The 15146-nt window shown below is 41.9% G+C and overlaps 1 protein-coding gene across 2 annotated transcripts in view; it reads left to right on the forward strand.

The window, feature by feature from the left end:
• Positions 1 to 3031: 3031 nt before the first annotated feature.
• LOC134205289 (transcription elongation factor SPT6) overlaps positions 3032 to 15146 on the forward strand; it is a 31410-nt gene continuing 19295 nt past the window's right edge. Inside the window, exons 1-7 of one of the 2 annotated variants that reach the window (XM_062680413.1) lie at positions 3032 to 3189; positions 3273 to 3354; positions 6258 to 6460; positions 6554 to 6673; positions 6842 to 7014; positions 7078 to 8741; positions 12751 to 15105. In XM_062680413.1, the coding sequence (XP_062536397.1) occupies positions 3151 to 3189; positions 3273 to 3354; positions 6258 to 6460; positions 6554 to 6673; positions 6842 to 7014; positions 7078 to 8741; positions 12751 to 15105 (4636 nt within the window). In that variant the 5' untranslated portion in view covers positions 3032 to 3150. The remainder of the gene's footprint in view (positions 3190 to 3272; positions 3355 to 6257; positions 6461 to 6553; positions 6674 to 6841; positions 7015 to 7077; positions 8742 to 12750; positions 15106 to 15146) is intronic. The other variant, XM_062680414.1, reaches the window with a different exon arrangement.

Below are 15146 nucleotides of genomic sequence, written 5' to 3' on the forward strand. Positions count from 1 at the left end.
AAACTATTTAACGTAATGTAACATTAGTATTGAAAACAATAGGTTTCCATTAAATTTTGATGTTGGCATAACTGTAGAATCACAATACGATTTATTGTAATGAACCATTCAATGAATCGTAATCGAAGTTTTCGTAATAGAATATACGGGTGGTTAAGCATCGTAACAATACAAAATTTAGCATTTTTCCATGCATTTTATTTGAAAACTATAGACTATAATGTTTTTCTATTGTATGAAATATTACAAGCTGGAAAAAATGTGTGACATAATTCACATTTTTCTTCCAGTTTGGATGCGAGGTCGGTAAAGCAGAACTAAAAGTTGATTCCGCCAAAATAATATTTTGACATGTTTACATTCTTTATTTTTTTGCATTTATTTAAATTTTGCGTTTCGAACCAATGATGGTTTGTAGTGTTGTGTGTGTCCCTGTGTCTTTCCTCACTGGTCCATGAGAGATCGTTAGAGGGGATTGAGTTGGCAGCGAAGATGTTTCTCAGGTATGTAATGTTTTAGAATGGGCAAGTGATTTGAATAGTTCTGTTGAATTAAATTGAGTAGCCAAGTTGAACGTTTTTAATATTGGTTCAATTGAAGTGAATTATAGAGTTTTTCAGATGTTTAATTCACGTACCAGTCAAATAACTTGTTCAATTCACTTGCCCAATCTAGCGTCAGAGATAAAAATATTAAATTATGCTTAATCGATTGTAGGATGTTAATTCCATCACTATTTCCCTGATGGCCAAATGATGAAGAACCGTCAGGTGGATTTACGATTCCGAAAATTCTACTGTAAAGGTGTGTTTTTTTATTATCTGTATTATGAGTAAAAACTCTAAGGATGACGGCAAAGATAACGACATAGTTATTCCATCATATAATACTTTGAGAATAGGTACCACTACCGAATGATAACGATTGGAAATTCCCGGCAGGGACTCTTATTCTCGGCATAAAACCAATTATTGCAATGCTATTTCGAAGAAAACTTCATCATTGCGCTTGCACAAAGCTAATCAATAATGTTCTGTAGAAGGATTTGAAGAGCCTGAAGGGAATGCATGTCGTTTTTACAAATGTTAGGTACAATAATAACATGATAATATTCACGCTATTCAGTGGCGTAGCCAGAAAATTGGTCTGGGGGGGGGGGGGGGGTTCCGAACATTTTTTTTTTCAAAAAAAAAATTCTACTGAAAATTTTTTCTCTGGGGGGGGTTTTTTGCCCAAAACCACCCCCTGGCTACGCCACTGACGCTATTACTTTGGATCTTGTAAAATAATTATGAGTTGGGTGGGATATTATTATTTCAAAAAGAGATAACAACTGTGTGAAATTTTCTAAAGCACATATTAGCCAAAACGAGTATGCGCTTACATGTTAAGATACTGAAAATATTCCTATGAACTTTCAATGCGCGGGGAGGGAGGAAGGATGATTATGAATATCTCTTATTTAAAATACACCAAAATTCGACAGAAAGATCAAACGTCACCGGTACGGAATACAGCAACCAAATTGAGAGCCGAAAATAGTAACCGATACGGAAACGAGTGACGAAACTAAAATGAAAGCGCTGCGCGGGTGAGTACATGCTCGCGACCGATAATGATGCTCAGAAACGGATATTTAAGGATATTTCCGTGTGGCATATTGTCAAGATGCTTTCAGAATGACAATCAAAAAGGAAATAAAAATGACGAATGTCAAACAAACAGGAAATAATATCGATAATATCCTTTATTTCATTTTGATATTATTCTATATAGGGTAAAGTGCCCAATAGTGGACCCCCAACCAATAGTGGACCCTCAAGCCATTTTTGCATTATTACAGCACAATGTAAACATTTTGCTATGAAATTCCATCGGAAGAACCCGGGGACCGTTCGGGAGTGAAGAGCTCCCTTTGGTCTTGGCTATCACTATCCTGTAGGCGTCACCCCACGGATTCGCGTTGGCTCCTTCGCATAGTTTGTCGAAAAACGCACTGTTACTGCTCTTGATAAACTTGTTAAAGGCCAGTTTCGCAGCTCTAAACACTTCACGGCGGTCAACTCTTTCATCCTCGGTGCGGGCACCGTGAAAAATTCACCCATTTTCTTGAAAAAGCGCCAAATAATAATGGAATAATATCAACAATAACATAGTACCCATTAATGGGTAAAGTCATCTAACCGTGTAATGGGTTCACGTTTAGAAAAAGTACCTAATTTTAGGTACTTTTTTTCTCTTGCCTCTCCCTCCCTCTTCCCTTTGTTGTCATAAAATGAAGAGCAAAACCATACCCAACAAGCGCATTAAAGTGTGGGAACCCAACGTTGGGTAAAACCCATGTTTAAAAAAGTTGAGTGAAATTTACCTAACTTTTGGTTAGCTTATATTTAAAATTAAGTATATTTTACTTAATATTAAGTGAAATTTACATAATTTCAAGAGAAAATTACATAATTTTGGGTTCCTACACTAAACCCCCGATTTGAGTGAAAAGTATCTAATATTAGGTACTTTTTTCTAACAGTGTTGATTTATCTGTAAATAATATACACTGAAAACCAAAACTACCCAAAAGTGGGTTGTTTGCACTCAAAACCGTGGTTTGGGCCAATAACCCAAATTTGAGTAAAATGACTTTTCTGGCACTAGGTAGTTTGCCTTTAATCCCATGTAAACAATTTACCCAAAGCTGAGTTTAATTTATCCAAAGCGGACCTTGATCAACCCAAAATAGAGAATAATGAATTTACTCAAATTTGGGTTATTGGGCTGAGCAACCTCGGTGAGGTGTTTGCATCTTGCTCTAGTTTTGATAGCAATCATGGGAAAGAAAGGGAAAACTACCCAAATTTGGGTAAATTTTTTCTGCGATATTCTCAATAGTGCGTATATTGAACTCAAAGTTTGGGTTGATTTATCTGTCCGTGTATATTTTGAACTTAAATTTTGGGTTAATTTATTTGTCCGTGTATGTCTACTTTTTCTGACACTTTTTTTCTCAGTGTGTGACAGAGTGACGAAAAACGTCACTCATCTGTCATCTCAAACGTCGCATAAATCAGTTCTGCGTATAGTTTTGAACCTTTTGAGCCGTGTGAATCGTGTAAATTGTCCTTGTCCGTTCATCAGCTTCTTCCGATAACAAAAATGGCCGATTTTCTGGATTCCGAAGCCGAGGAAAGTGAGGTAAGAATCCGATTTATTATTTTTAAATGTACTATGTTTAGATGTATGTATACTAAACTTTGGAAACTACATTTCCGCAATAGCAGGAGGAAGAGGACGTGGAACCGCATGAGCGGAAAAAGCTGAAAAAGTTGGCCGTCAGCGACAGCGAAGAGGAAGAGGAAGGTGAGTGTTTTGGTTAATGGAAATCTGGGTTTGATAAATTTGCAATTTTACTTCTTGATATTCGCGATAATCTAGTTTATGTGCTGTCCAGACTTTGAGCTATATCACTTGGTATACAGAATCTTGGCATGAAAAGTCATATGCATTGTTTCCAGTGAAAGCTATAGATGTACGAACAGTGAAATAAAGTCACTATAACAAGGTGATATTGCTCGTAGTCTGGACAGCACATTACACTGTGTATGGAATGTACATTCATGTCGTTTTCGGTTTTAAACCTGGGTCAGATCCAACCTCGACTCTGAATAACCGACCGAAAATGGGTCCGGGATCGACTGTCTAATGACTCAGCTCGAACTTGAAGTAGCTTGGACTTACTCGAGAATTTTAAACAGCAAAGAGCTGTCAAGCTACTTCGAGTCAGGTTCTCAATGGACGCTCACAAAACACAAGAAAAAATATTTCGGTATTTTGTTATGTTTCTTGGGATCAACGCAAGAAAAAAATAACTTTATTTTCATTGGTGAGCCACGGCTTCTGTTTTGATAATTTTGATTCATTTGACAACAGTAAAAATGTGAAATGAATACAAATACAAAATCCCAAGTTACCTTGAGTTGCTTGGACTGCAGCTTCTAATCTAGTCCTGTCTAATGAGAGCTCGAAGTAGCTTGCAATCGCTTTCGAGCTAATTTTTGGCGTCCATTTTAGCTACTTCAACCAATTTGATGTTGGTTCTGATGGCGTCCATTCAGCCGACTCCAAGCTGTAGTCCGAGCAAGTTTGAGCAACTCGAGGTAGCGATTTTGACATTTTGACTGTTGTCAAATGAATCAAAATTATCAAAACAGAAGCCGCAACTCCACAAAGGAAGTAGAGTTAGTTCTTGCATTGATCACAAGAAACGAGAAAAAACTCAGATTAATTCACCTAGCGTTGGTGGAGCCTTTCTCGCGCATTATAAAAAAGATTTTACTATTTTTATCTATTTATGTCTATTTGCGTTCATTTGAATCATATCTAGATAAATAAATAATGCATATCTAGAATTTTTTCCAATGTTTTTCAATAACTCCGGAGCGCGATGGACCAATGGACCAATTGGACCAATTTTCAATAGCGAAAAATTAGACAGGATTCCGCGTCTAATGCAACCTGTTGCAAGCAAAATCGGATTAAGTTGAGTACAAAAAAGTGTGTCTCACATTTTTTTTTGTGCACACACACATACAGACATCACCTAAATTTGTCGAGCTGAGTCGATTGATATATAGCACTATGGGTCTCCGAGCCTTCTGTCAAAAGTTCGGTTTTGGATTGATCCTATAGCCTTTACGTATAGTTAGTACTTAGTTAATACGAGAAATGCAAAAAACAAATTAATTTTCTTGTGTTTGGGTAGCGTCCTAACCCGAAGTAGCTTGACAGTTTTTTTTGCTAAAAATTCTCGAGTAAGTCCGAGCTACTTCAAGTAACTTCGAGCTAAGTCATTAGACAGCACTTCTTTTGTTTCAAGCGATTCGAAGTAGGTTAGAGTTGGCTGAAGGGACGCCAACACAACCAACTTCAAGTTATTTGAAGTAGCTGAATATGACGCTAAATATGAGCTCGGAAGCGATTGCAATTTATTTCGAGCTCGCATTAGACGGAACTACTGTGATGGTGTTAGTTCCGACAAACAGACAAAACACATTGAACATTCTCTCATCAAGTTCATCGTCGTTCAAACACTAACGACATCTGCTGATTTCAGTTAGTTGGGCATATCACGAACCAGATGATAGTAGTGAGCAAACGTCAAACTAGAGCAAATCGAGCAAATCCGATGCGCCCGCCACGAGTGATCGATTGGCCAACTAATGTTTATTCGAAAAATAAAATATTGAACTATCCCAGATTTTTTTTTATTGAATGATGAGTCTTTCTATTGCGTTTTACATTTTTATTAAATTTTCACTCCATTTGTTTCGACAAAAAATCAATCAAAGTTGATTGCATATTTCCGGGGATTTCCACCCGACTTGGACATTAATTTACAATCTTGTGAAAACTCATATGTGAATATGTACTGTAGGGTCATGGGTTCGAGTCCCATCGAAGGGAAAGTGGTTACCTCCAATACATTTTCCAAATCAATATCTTCCGCATAACGTACATATTCACATACGAGTTTTCACAACATTGTAAAAAAGTAGGAATTCATATTCGTTCTGATCTATTTTCATTGATCGAAGTAGAAGCTCTGAATTTGGTATCGTTGACAGATAAACATACTTTACCATTAAATATTTATTATTGAATATTTAACATTTCTGTCAAAAACGCTATTGAAGGTATTCAAGTGCTATTGACAAATATCTATACAAATACAACATATATTAATAACATACCTGAATGAGCTATCTATTTGGTATTCAATACCTCCCGAATACCTCATGTTGTTATTATTTGCGTTGAGATGGTTTAAGGTGTAGCAGTGAAAGTAGCGACACTTTAATTGCTTTTATTTTCCGTCGGCTTATTTCCCAATGACAATCACCGACGCCAGGAAGACGACTTCTCCTGGACCTTGCATATCGTACCCATCAACACATGCACCACACATTCGTCTAAGAAAATCCCTACGGCGCGCACTGGGATTGATCCCAAGCCCGTTGGGGTGAGAGGCAGTCACGCTTACCACTCAACCATTGTAAATGACCCCCTCTGGCGCAGCAAAGCGTGCCGGGAAAAAGCTAATAACTAATACTCATAAGAATTCTACATAGTTAGTAGATACCCTGAGTTAAAAGGAAAATAACGGTATGCCGAAACCGTTTTTTTTTTCAGGATGCTGTGAGATTAGATAATAATCCTACCCGACTGAAATATTGACTTTTATTCATTTTTTGTTACGCTCACAGATGACGAAGAAAGGCTTCGAGAAGAACTTAAGGATCTTATTGATGATAATCCGATTGAGGAGGACGACGACAGTGGCGGGGAGGACTCGGATGGTGGTCACCAAAAGCGCAAAAAAAGTGACGACGAAGACGAGCTTGATGATCGTCTGGAAGATGAAGATTACGATCTGATAGAAGAAAATTTGGGTGTTAAAGTAGAGCGGGTTAGTTGACCACATATTTGATACAAAGCTCACTATTATGAGCATCGCAACACTTTTATCTGTCTGAATAATTTTATATTTTATATCTTTTAGAAACGATTCAAACGGTTGAAAAAAATTACTGACGAGGGTAGCGACGACGACGACGTTGTGGATGATGGACTGAATAGAGAAGTAATCGCTGAACAACTCTTTGAAGGATCCGGCGATGAGGCTAGTAAAATTATATATTCATCAAAACAAGATTTCAATTTAGGGTCAGGCAGTCCAACTCATTGCAAACTGTCCTGTAACCATACCACTTTTCAGTTATTTCAACTACAACTTGAGATATTTTATTTAGAAATGATGGTCTACATGTGTATTTATATTTATCTACAGGATGAAGAACATCATTCGGAACGGGAAAGTCACCGTGAACTCCAACTGACCGCGGAGGAAAATCCTGAAGAGGAAGAAGATGACGAATCCGATGCTGATGATTTTATTGTCGATGATGACGGTGTTCCGATAAGCGATAAGCGTAAAAAGAAGAAACATATTTTCACAGATGCGTAAGTGATACAATTGAATGAAAATTACGTATAACATAAATAAGTATTGTATTTTTTATCAAGCTCGTTGCAAGAAGGTCAAGATATTTTTGGAGTTGATTTTGATTATGAGGAATTTGAAAAATATGACGACGACGAATACGAAGACGACTCGGAAGGAGACGATGAATACGAGGAAGAAGGCGGGGAGGAACGTGAAAAACGACCGAAAAAAGCAGCTCGCAAGAAAACATCGAAGAAAACTATATTTGATATATTCGAACCGAGTGAGCTAAAGAGAGGCCACTTCACTGATTTGGACAATGAAATACGTAAAATAGACATACCAGAACGAATGCAGCTGCGGGACGTCCCAATCTCGCCAATTGCTGAAGGTTCCAACGAACTGGAAGATGAAGCAGAGTGGATTTACAAGCAAGCTTTCTGTAGACCCCCTGTGTCCAATCAGGAAACTTATTCGCGAAAGTCATCATCTGCTATTCCGAAAATAAAACAAGCACTAGATTTTATGCGAAACCAACATCTGGAAGTACCGTTCATTGCGTTCTACAGAAAAGAGTACGTACAGCCCGATTTGAACATCAATGATTTGTGGAAGGTGTACAAATATGACGCAAAATGGTGTCAGCTAACCGCAAGGAGAAACAACTTGCTGAAGCTATTCGAAAATATGCGAAACCATCAGCTGGAGCAAATAATGGAGAATCCAGATGCCGCAATTCCAGAGGAAACTCGCGTAATGAAGGATGATGATTTTGATCGGTTGAGGGCAGCTCAAACACCGGAGGAGCTGAGAGACGTTCACAATCATTTCCTACTGTACTATGCTCAGGAAATTCCTGCCATGCAGGAGAAAATGAAAGTCAAAGAACGAGAACGTAGGCGTCAGGAAAAGTTGGAAGCTCGTCGAAAAGCTCTTGAGTCAAGTGAAGAAGGTGTGGAAAACATCGACCTAGAAAATTTGGAATTAGAAGACGATGAGCCTTACGCAGAGGAACATGTTAAACTAAACGTAGATTCTGGCCCTTACGCTATGTGTCGAAAAGGTGGCCTGAGTGGATTAGCAAAACGGTTCGGCTTGACACCAGAAAAGTTCGCGGAAAACGCTAGAGATAGCTACCAGCGTCATGAGGTTGATCAGGAAGCTTGTGACCCCATAGATATTGCAAAAGAGTACGTGAACAACAGATTCGTTACGACCGAGGATGTTCTTCACGCAGCGAAATTCATGGTGGCCAGACAGTTGGCTCGAGAACCTTTACTGAGAAAATGCGTCCGCGAATTTTACTACGAACGTGCCAAGCTTAGCGTGCGGCCAACCAAAAAAGGAATAAAAGAAATCGACGAGAACCATCAGTGCTATCCTATGAAATACATCAAGGACAAGCATGTGCGCGATCTGACCGGAGATCAATTCTTGAAGCTGCATATGGGTCAGGAGGATCAATTATTGACCATTACTATCTCGGAGCGCATCGAAGGTTCAACGTCAGCGGACATCATTGATGAAATGAAGGCCCTTTACCAGCGAGACGAGTTCGCTAAAAATGTTCAGGAATGGAACACATTGCGCTCTGAGTGTGTCGAGTTGGCTTTTACGAAGATGATTCTACCGGACTTGCGCCGCGAGTTGCAAGCCATTCTATTGGAAGAAGCCAAGGAATCGGTGCTTAAAATATGCTGCAGAAAGCTGTACAATTGGATAAAAGTGGCGCCTTTCAACCCAGGTTAGTAGATTATATCCATACAGATGAAGATGTTCAATATTTGTGAACTGGTTATCATACAGTTATGTCTCATGGGAAAAATAATTCAAGCTTGTTGCCAGTTGATTTTTATTTATTTATTTATCATCAGACTAAGGCCGGAGTGGCCTGTGCTGCACATAAAAGACTTCTCCATTCAGCTCGGTTCAAGGCTGCACTTCGCCAACCACGCAGTCTGCGGAGGGTCCGCAAGTCGTCCTCCACCTGATCGATCCACCTTGCCCGCTGTGCACCTCGCCTTCTTGTTCCCGTCGGATCGTTGTCGAGAACCATTTTCACCGGATTACTGTCCGACATTCTGGCTACGTGCCCGGCCCACCGCAGTCTTCCGATTTTCGCGGTGTGAACGATGGATGGTTCTCCCAACAGCTGATGCAATTCGTGGTTCATTCGCCTCCTCCACGTACCGTCCGCCATCTGCACCCCACCATAGATGGTACGCAACACTTTCCTTTCGAAAACTCCCAGTGCGCGTTGGTCCTCCACGAGCATCGTCCAGGTCTCGTGTCCGTAGAGAACTACCGGTCTTATAAGCGTTTTGTAGATAGTCAGTTTGGTACGGCGGCGAACTCTATTCGATCGAAGCGTCTTGCGGAGTCAAAGTACGTACGATTTCCAGCCACTATGCGTCTCCGAATTTCTCTGCTGGTATCGTTATCGGCGGTCACCAGTGAGCCCAAGTACACGAATTCTTCAACCACCTCGATTTCGTCACCACCGATAGAAACTCGTGGTGGGTGGCTCCACATTGACCTCTCTTGAGCCTCTTCCTATCATGTACTTCGTCTTCGACGTGTTGATGACTAGTCCAATCCGTTTAGCTTCGCTTTTCAGTCTGATGTAGGCTTCCTCCATCCTCTCAAAGTTACGTGCCATGATATCAATGTCGTCAGCGAAACCAAATAACTGGACGGACTTCGTGAAAATCGTACCACTCGTGTCAATCCCTGCCCTTCGTATTACTCCCTCCAAAGCGATGTTGAATAGCAGACACGAAAGACCATCACCTTGCCGTAACCCTCTACGGGTTTCGAAGGGACTCGAGAATGCCCCTGAAACTCGAACTACGCACATCACCCGATCCATCGTCGCCTTGATCAACCGTATCAGTTTATCCGGAAATCCGTTTTCGTGCATTAGCTGCCATAGCTGGTCCCGATCGATTGTATCATATGCGGCTTTGAAGTCGATAAATAGATGATGTGTGGGCACGTTGTATTCGCGGCATTTCTGCAATACCTGACGTATGGCGAACACCTGGTCTGTGGTAGAGCGTTCACCCATAAATCCCGCCTGGTACTGCCCCACGAACTCCCTTGCAATTGGTGTTAGTCGACGGCATAAAATTTGGGAGAGTACCTTGTAGGCGGCGTTCAGCAATGTGATTGCGCGGTAGTTGCTACAATCCAGCTTATCGCCCTTTTGTAGATGGGACACACGACACCTTCCATCCACTCCTGCGGCAGAACCTCATCCTCCCAAACCTTGGTAATCACCCAGTGCAGAGCTTTAGCCAGTGCTTCACCACCGTGTTTAAACAGCTCTCCTGGTAGTTGGTCAGCTCCAGGGGCTTTGTTGTTTTTCAGCCGGCCGATCTCCTCCTGGATTTCCTGGAACCGGAAGTCGCATGTCCTGCGCGCGTGCTCCTAGGTTCATTACCATACCGCCACCGTTGTCTGCCATATCGCCATTCAGGTGCTCTTCGTAGTGCTGCCGCCACCTTTGGATCACCTCACGCTCGTTCGTAAGAAGGTTCCCGTTTATGTCCTTACACATATCGGGCTGTGGCACGTGGCCCTTACGTGAACGGTTCAACTTCTCATAGAACTTTCGTGCGTTATTAGCGCGGTACAGTTCCTCCGTCTCTTCACGGTCTCGATCTTCCTGCTGGCGCTTTTTCCTCCGGAAAATCGAGTTTTGTCTGTTCCGCGCCCGTTTGTATCGTGCCTCGTTCGCCCTCGTGCGGTGTTGCAGCAATCTCGCCCATGCTGCATTCTTCTCCTCAACTAACTGCTCACATTCGCCGTCATACCAGTCGTTTCTCTGATCCGGAGCCACCGTGCCTAGTGCAGCGGTTGCGGTGCTTCCAATGGCGGATCGAATATCTCTCCAGCCATCTTCAAGAGATGCTGCGCCTAGCTGCTCTTCCGTTGGGAGTGCCACTTCCAGCTGCTGCGCGTAGTCTTGGGCTAGTCTACCGTCTTGTAGCCGCCCAATGTTAAGCCGCGGCGGACGACTCCGACGCGTGTTGATCACCGTCGAGAGTTTTGAGCGCAGACATACTGCGACGAGGTAGTGGTCGGATTCAATATTCGCACTGCGGTAAGTGCGTACGTTCGTGATGTCGGAGAATAATTTACCGTCGATTAGAACGTGGTCGATTTGGTTTTCCGTTACTTGATTAGGTGATTTCCATGTGGCCTTGTGGATATTCTTACGGTGGAAGAAAGTACTTCGGACTACCATTCCGCGGGAGGCTGCAAAGTTTATGCATCGTTGGCCGTTGTCGTTCGATACGGTATGCAGACTATCCGGTCCGATGACCGGTCTATACATTTCTTCCCTTCCTACCTGAGCGTTCATGTCACCGATGACGATTTTGACGTCCTGCAGTGGGCATCCATCGTATGTCTGCTCCAGCTGTGCGCAGAACGCTTCTTTCTCGTCGTCGGATCTCCCTTCGTGTGGGCAGTGCACGTTGATGATGCTATAGTTGAAGAAACGGCCTTTTATCCTCAGCTTGCACATCCTTGCGTTGATTGGCTGCCACCCAATCACGCGTTGGCGCATCTTTCTCAGCACTATGAAGCCGGTTCCCAGCTCGTTGGTGGTGCCACAGCTTTGGTAGAAGGTAGCCGCTCGATGCCCGCTTTTCCACACTTTCTGTCCTGTCCAGCAGATTTCCTGCAGCGCTACGACATCGAAGTTGCGGGGATGTAATTCATCGTAGATTATCCTGTCGCAACCTGCGAAGCCTAGCGACTTGCAGTTCCATGTTCCAAGCTTCCAATCGTGAGCCTTTATTCGTCGCCTAGGTCGTTGCCGATTGTATCGAGTCGTATTATCTTCTATGTTGTTCGTAATGGTTGTTTTTAAAGGCGGCTTATTGGGCCTGCGCAAACCTCCTGTCTCGTCGGAGGGCCGTCGTGTCAGGGCTGTTTAGCGTCCCACCTAACACCAGGACTTGGGCTTGTGCGCTTTGAGCGGCACACGGTCGCTTTGGCGGAGCCTACTTGCGGATTCATGCAGCTTTTTTTAATAGTGCCGGTACTTGGGTACGCTTTTCTGAAAGGTGAAAGTTTCCACCAAAATTCATTATTAAAATACATCGTTGCAAAACGTGTTCAAATGTACCGTGAAGTACCCTAATGTCGCGCTTTTAAGATCTGACAAGGTTAAAACGTTCATTGAGAAACATGTAGTGGCAATTTGGGAACAATTGCTACTGCATCACGTAGTAGAAGGATTCTTGGTTCTCAAAAAAATGTTACTTGCAAATTTCGCTGCTATTTAAAAAAAATGCCGTATGAATCGATCTCATTGTATGCTCCTTATTTCGCGCATGAAAACAGGATAGTTCCTAATTTCGCGCAAAAGTGTTCCTAACTTCGTTTATGTTTGGAATTGGATATCGTTATTGCTTCGATGAAATATAATCAATTGACCAATAGAAGCATGCAGAAATTAATCAATGGAAAGTGCGAGAAAAATGCAAAACTATATTTTGAATGCATCACATGAATTGTAGATTTCATTTTTCTCGCACTTTCCATTGATTAGTTTTTAATTAGAATTTGTTTTAAATTGTTTACGGGCATTTTAAAATCACCGCCGTATACCTTGCCATGAACGATTTTGTTGTTTCTCACCATCGCATGTCTTCTTCTTTTTGTCTCTCTAATTCGCCAATTACGTTAAAGATTTTGATGTGCATTACTGAACATTACTTTTGTTTACATTCATTTCACAGCTTTCGAAGTGGACGACGATGACTACGACTGGGAAACCTCACGAGGAATTCGAGTTATGGGCGTGGGCTACGTTCCTGATTACTCGCAATCGGCGTTCGCAGCCATTACTGCTCCTGATGGTGAAATAACGGATTATCTGCGAATTCCACATTTGATGAAACGAAAGAATACTTTCCGAGAAGAGGAGAAAGAGCTCAAGGAGGGTGATCTGCAGGCAATTACGGACTTTATCCGGAATAAAAAACCTCACGTGATCGTTATTGGCGGTGAATCTAGAGAGGCATTGATGGTGCAGAAAGATTTTCAGGAGTGCGTAAAAACGCTAGTCGACGAGGAACAATTTCCGGACATTCAAGTTGAAATAATGGACAATGAACTAGCGAAAATTTACGCCAATTCCAACAAAGGAACTAGTGACTTCCGAGAATATCCTTTTGTTCTTCGTCAAGCAATTTCGTTGGCACGACGAATGCAAGATCCTTTGGTTGAATTTTCCCAGCTCTGTAATGCTGACGAAGAAATCTTGTGTTTGAGATACCACATGCTGCAAGAGCAATTGAGTAAAGAAGATCTGTTAGACAATTTGTACCTCGAGTTCATCAACCGAACAAATGAAGTAGGTGTGGATATCAATCTGACGGTTCAAAATTCAATCACCATGAATTTGGTTCAGTTTATTTGTGGTTTGGGTCCGAGAAAAGGGCAAGCTCTTATCAAGGTGATGAAGCAAACCAATCAAAGACTGGAAAATCGAACGCAACTAGTTACCGCCTGTCATATGGGTCCAAAAGTATTTATTAACTGTTCCGGTTTTATAAAGATTGATACAAATTCCCTAGGTGACAGTACGGAGGCTTACGTGGAAGTTCTTGATGGATCGCGCGTTCATCCTGAAACCTATGAATGGGCTCGTAAAATGGCGGTAGATGCTTTGGAGTATGACGATGAAGACGCCAACCCTGCTGGAGCATTGGAAGAAATTCTGGAGTCACCAGAACGGCTAAAAGATCTCGATCTTGATGCATTTGCAGTGGAGCTAGAACGACAAGGGTTTGGTAACAAGAGCATAACACTATACGACATTCGTGCAGAATTGAACTCTCGGTATAAAGATCTTCGTACTCCATATCGCTCTTGTACACCGGAAGAGCTGTTCGATTATTTGACAAAAGAAACACCCGAATCCTTATACGTTGGTAAAATGATGTTGGCCACAGTCTCTGGTATCAGTCATCGCAAACCACAAGGCGATCAACTAGATCAGGCAAATCCGGTGCGAAATGATGAAACTGGTCTTTGGCAGTGTCCGTTCTGTATGCAGAACGAGTTTCCAGAGCTATCGGAGGTGTGGAACCATTTTGACGCTGGCGAATGTCCAGGACAAGCTACTGGTGTTCGAGTAAGATTCGATAACGGCCTTACAGGATTTATCCATATAAAGAATATTTCCGATAAACACGTGAAGAACCCTGAGGAACGAGTACAGATGGGACAAACCATCCATGTGCGAATAACAAAGATTGATGTCGAGCGTTTCACGTTGGATTGTTCTTCAAAAAGCTCTGATTTGGCAGATAAAAATAACGAATGGAGACCTAGAAAGGATGTTAATTATGATCAAGACGCCGAAGACAAGGACAACAAAAAAGAAAGTGATACCAAGAAACAAAAACAAAGACAACAATACATAAAAAGGGTAATTGTACACCCTTCTTTCCATAATATATCGTACCCGGAAGCTTTGAAGCTACTAGACAAGCTAGATCAGGGTGAAGTCATTGTAAGGCCATCCAGTAAAGGTTCAGATCATCTGACTGCAACGTGGAAGGTCACAAAAGACATTTACCAGCACATCGACGTACGCGAAGAAGGTAAAGAGAATGTTTTCAGTTTAGGCCAGTCGTTATGGATAGGTAACGAGGAGTTCGAAGATTTGGATGAGATTATCGCCCGGTATATAAATCCAATGGCCGCATATGCTCGTGATTTACTAAATTATAAATATTACAAGGACACTGATGGTGGCATGAAGGATAGAGCAGAAGAAATTCTCAAGGAGGAGAAGAAGAGAAATCCTAATAAAATCCACTATGTTGTTTCCGTGGCGAAAAACTATCCAGGAAAATTTCTTCTATCGTACTTACCACGCAACAAATTCAAGCACGAATATATAACTATTACTCCGGAAGGCTACCGCTTTCGCAGCCAAAACTTTGATTCCGTGAACTCATTGTTGAAGTGGTTCAAGGAGCACTTCAGTGATCCCATTCCGATGACCACTCCAGCCACCACACCACGGGGCAGTTCATCCACCTCCCGAACGCCTTATACTTCAGCATCACCTAAGTACAACAGTAAGTATATTCGCTCATTTTGTTTGCAAAGCACAGTTGTG

This window comes from Armigeres subalbatus, chromosome 1, assembly GCF_024139115.2.
Source record: "Armigeres subalbatus isolate Guangzhou_Male chromosome 1, GZ_Asu_2, whole genome shotgun sequence".
NCBI lineage: Eukaryota > Metazoa > Arthropoda > Insecta > Diptera > Culicidae > Armigeres > Armigeres subalbatus.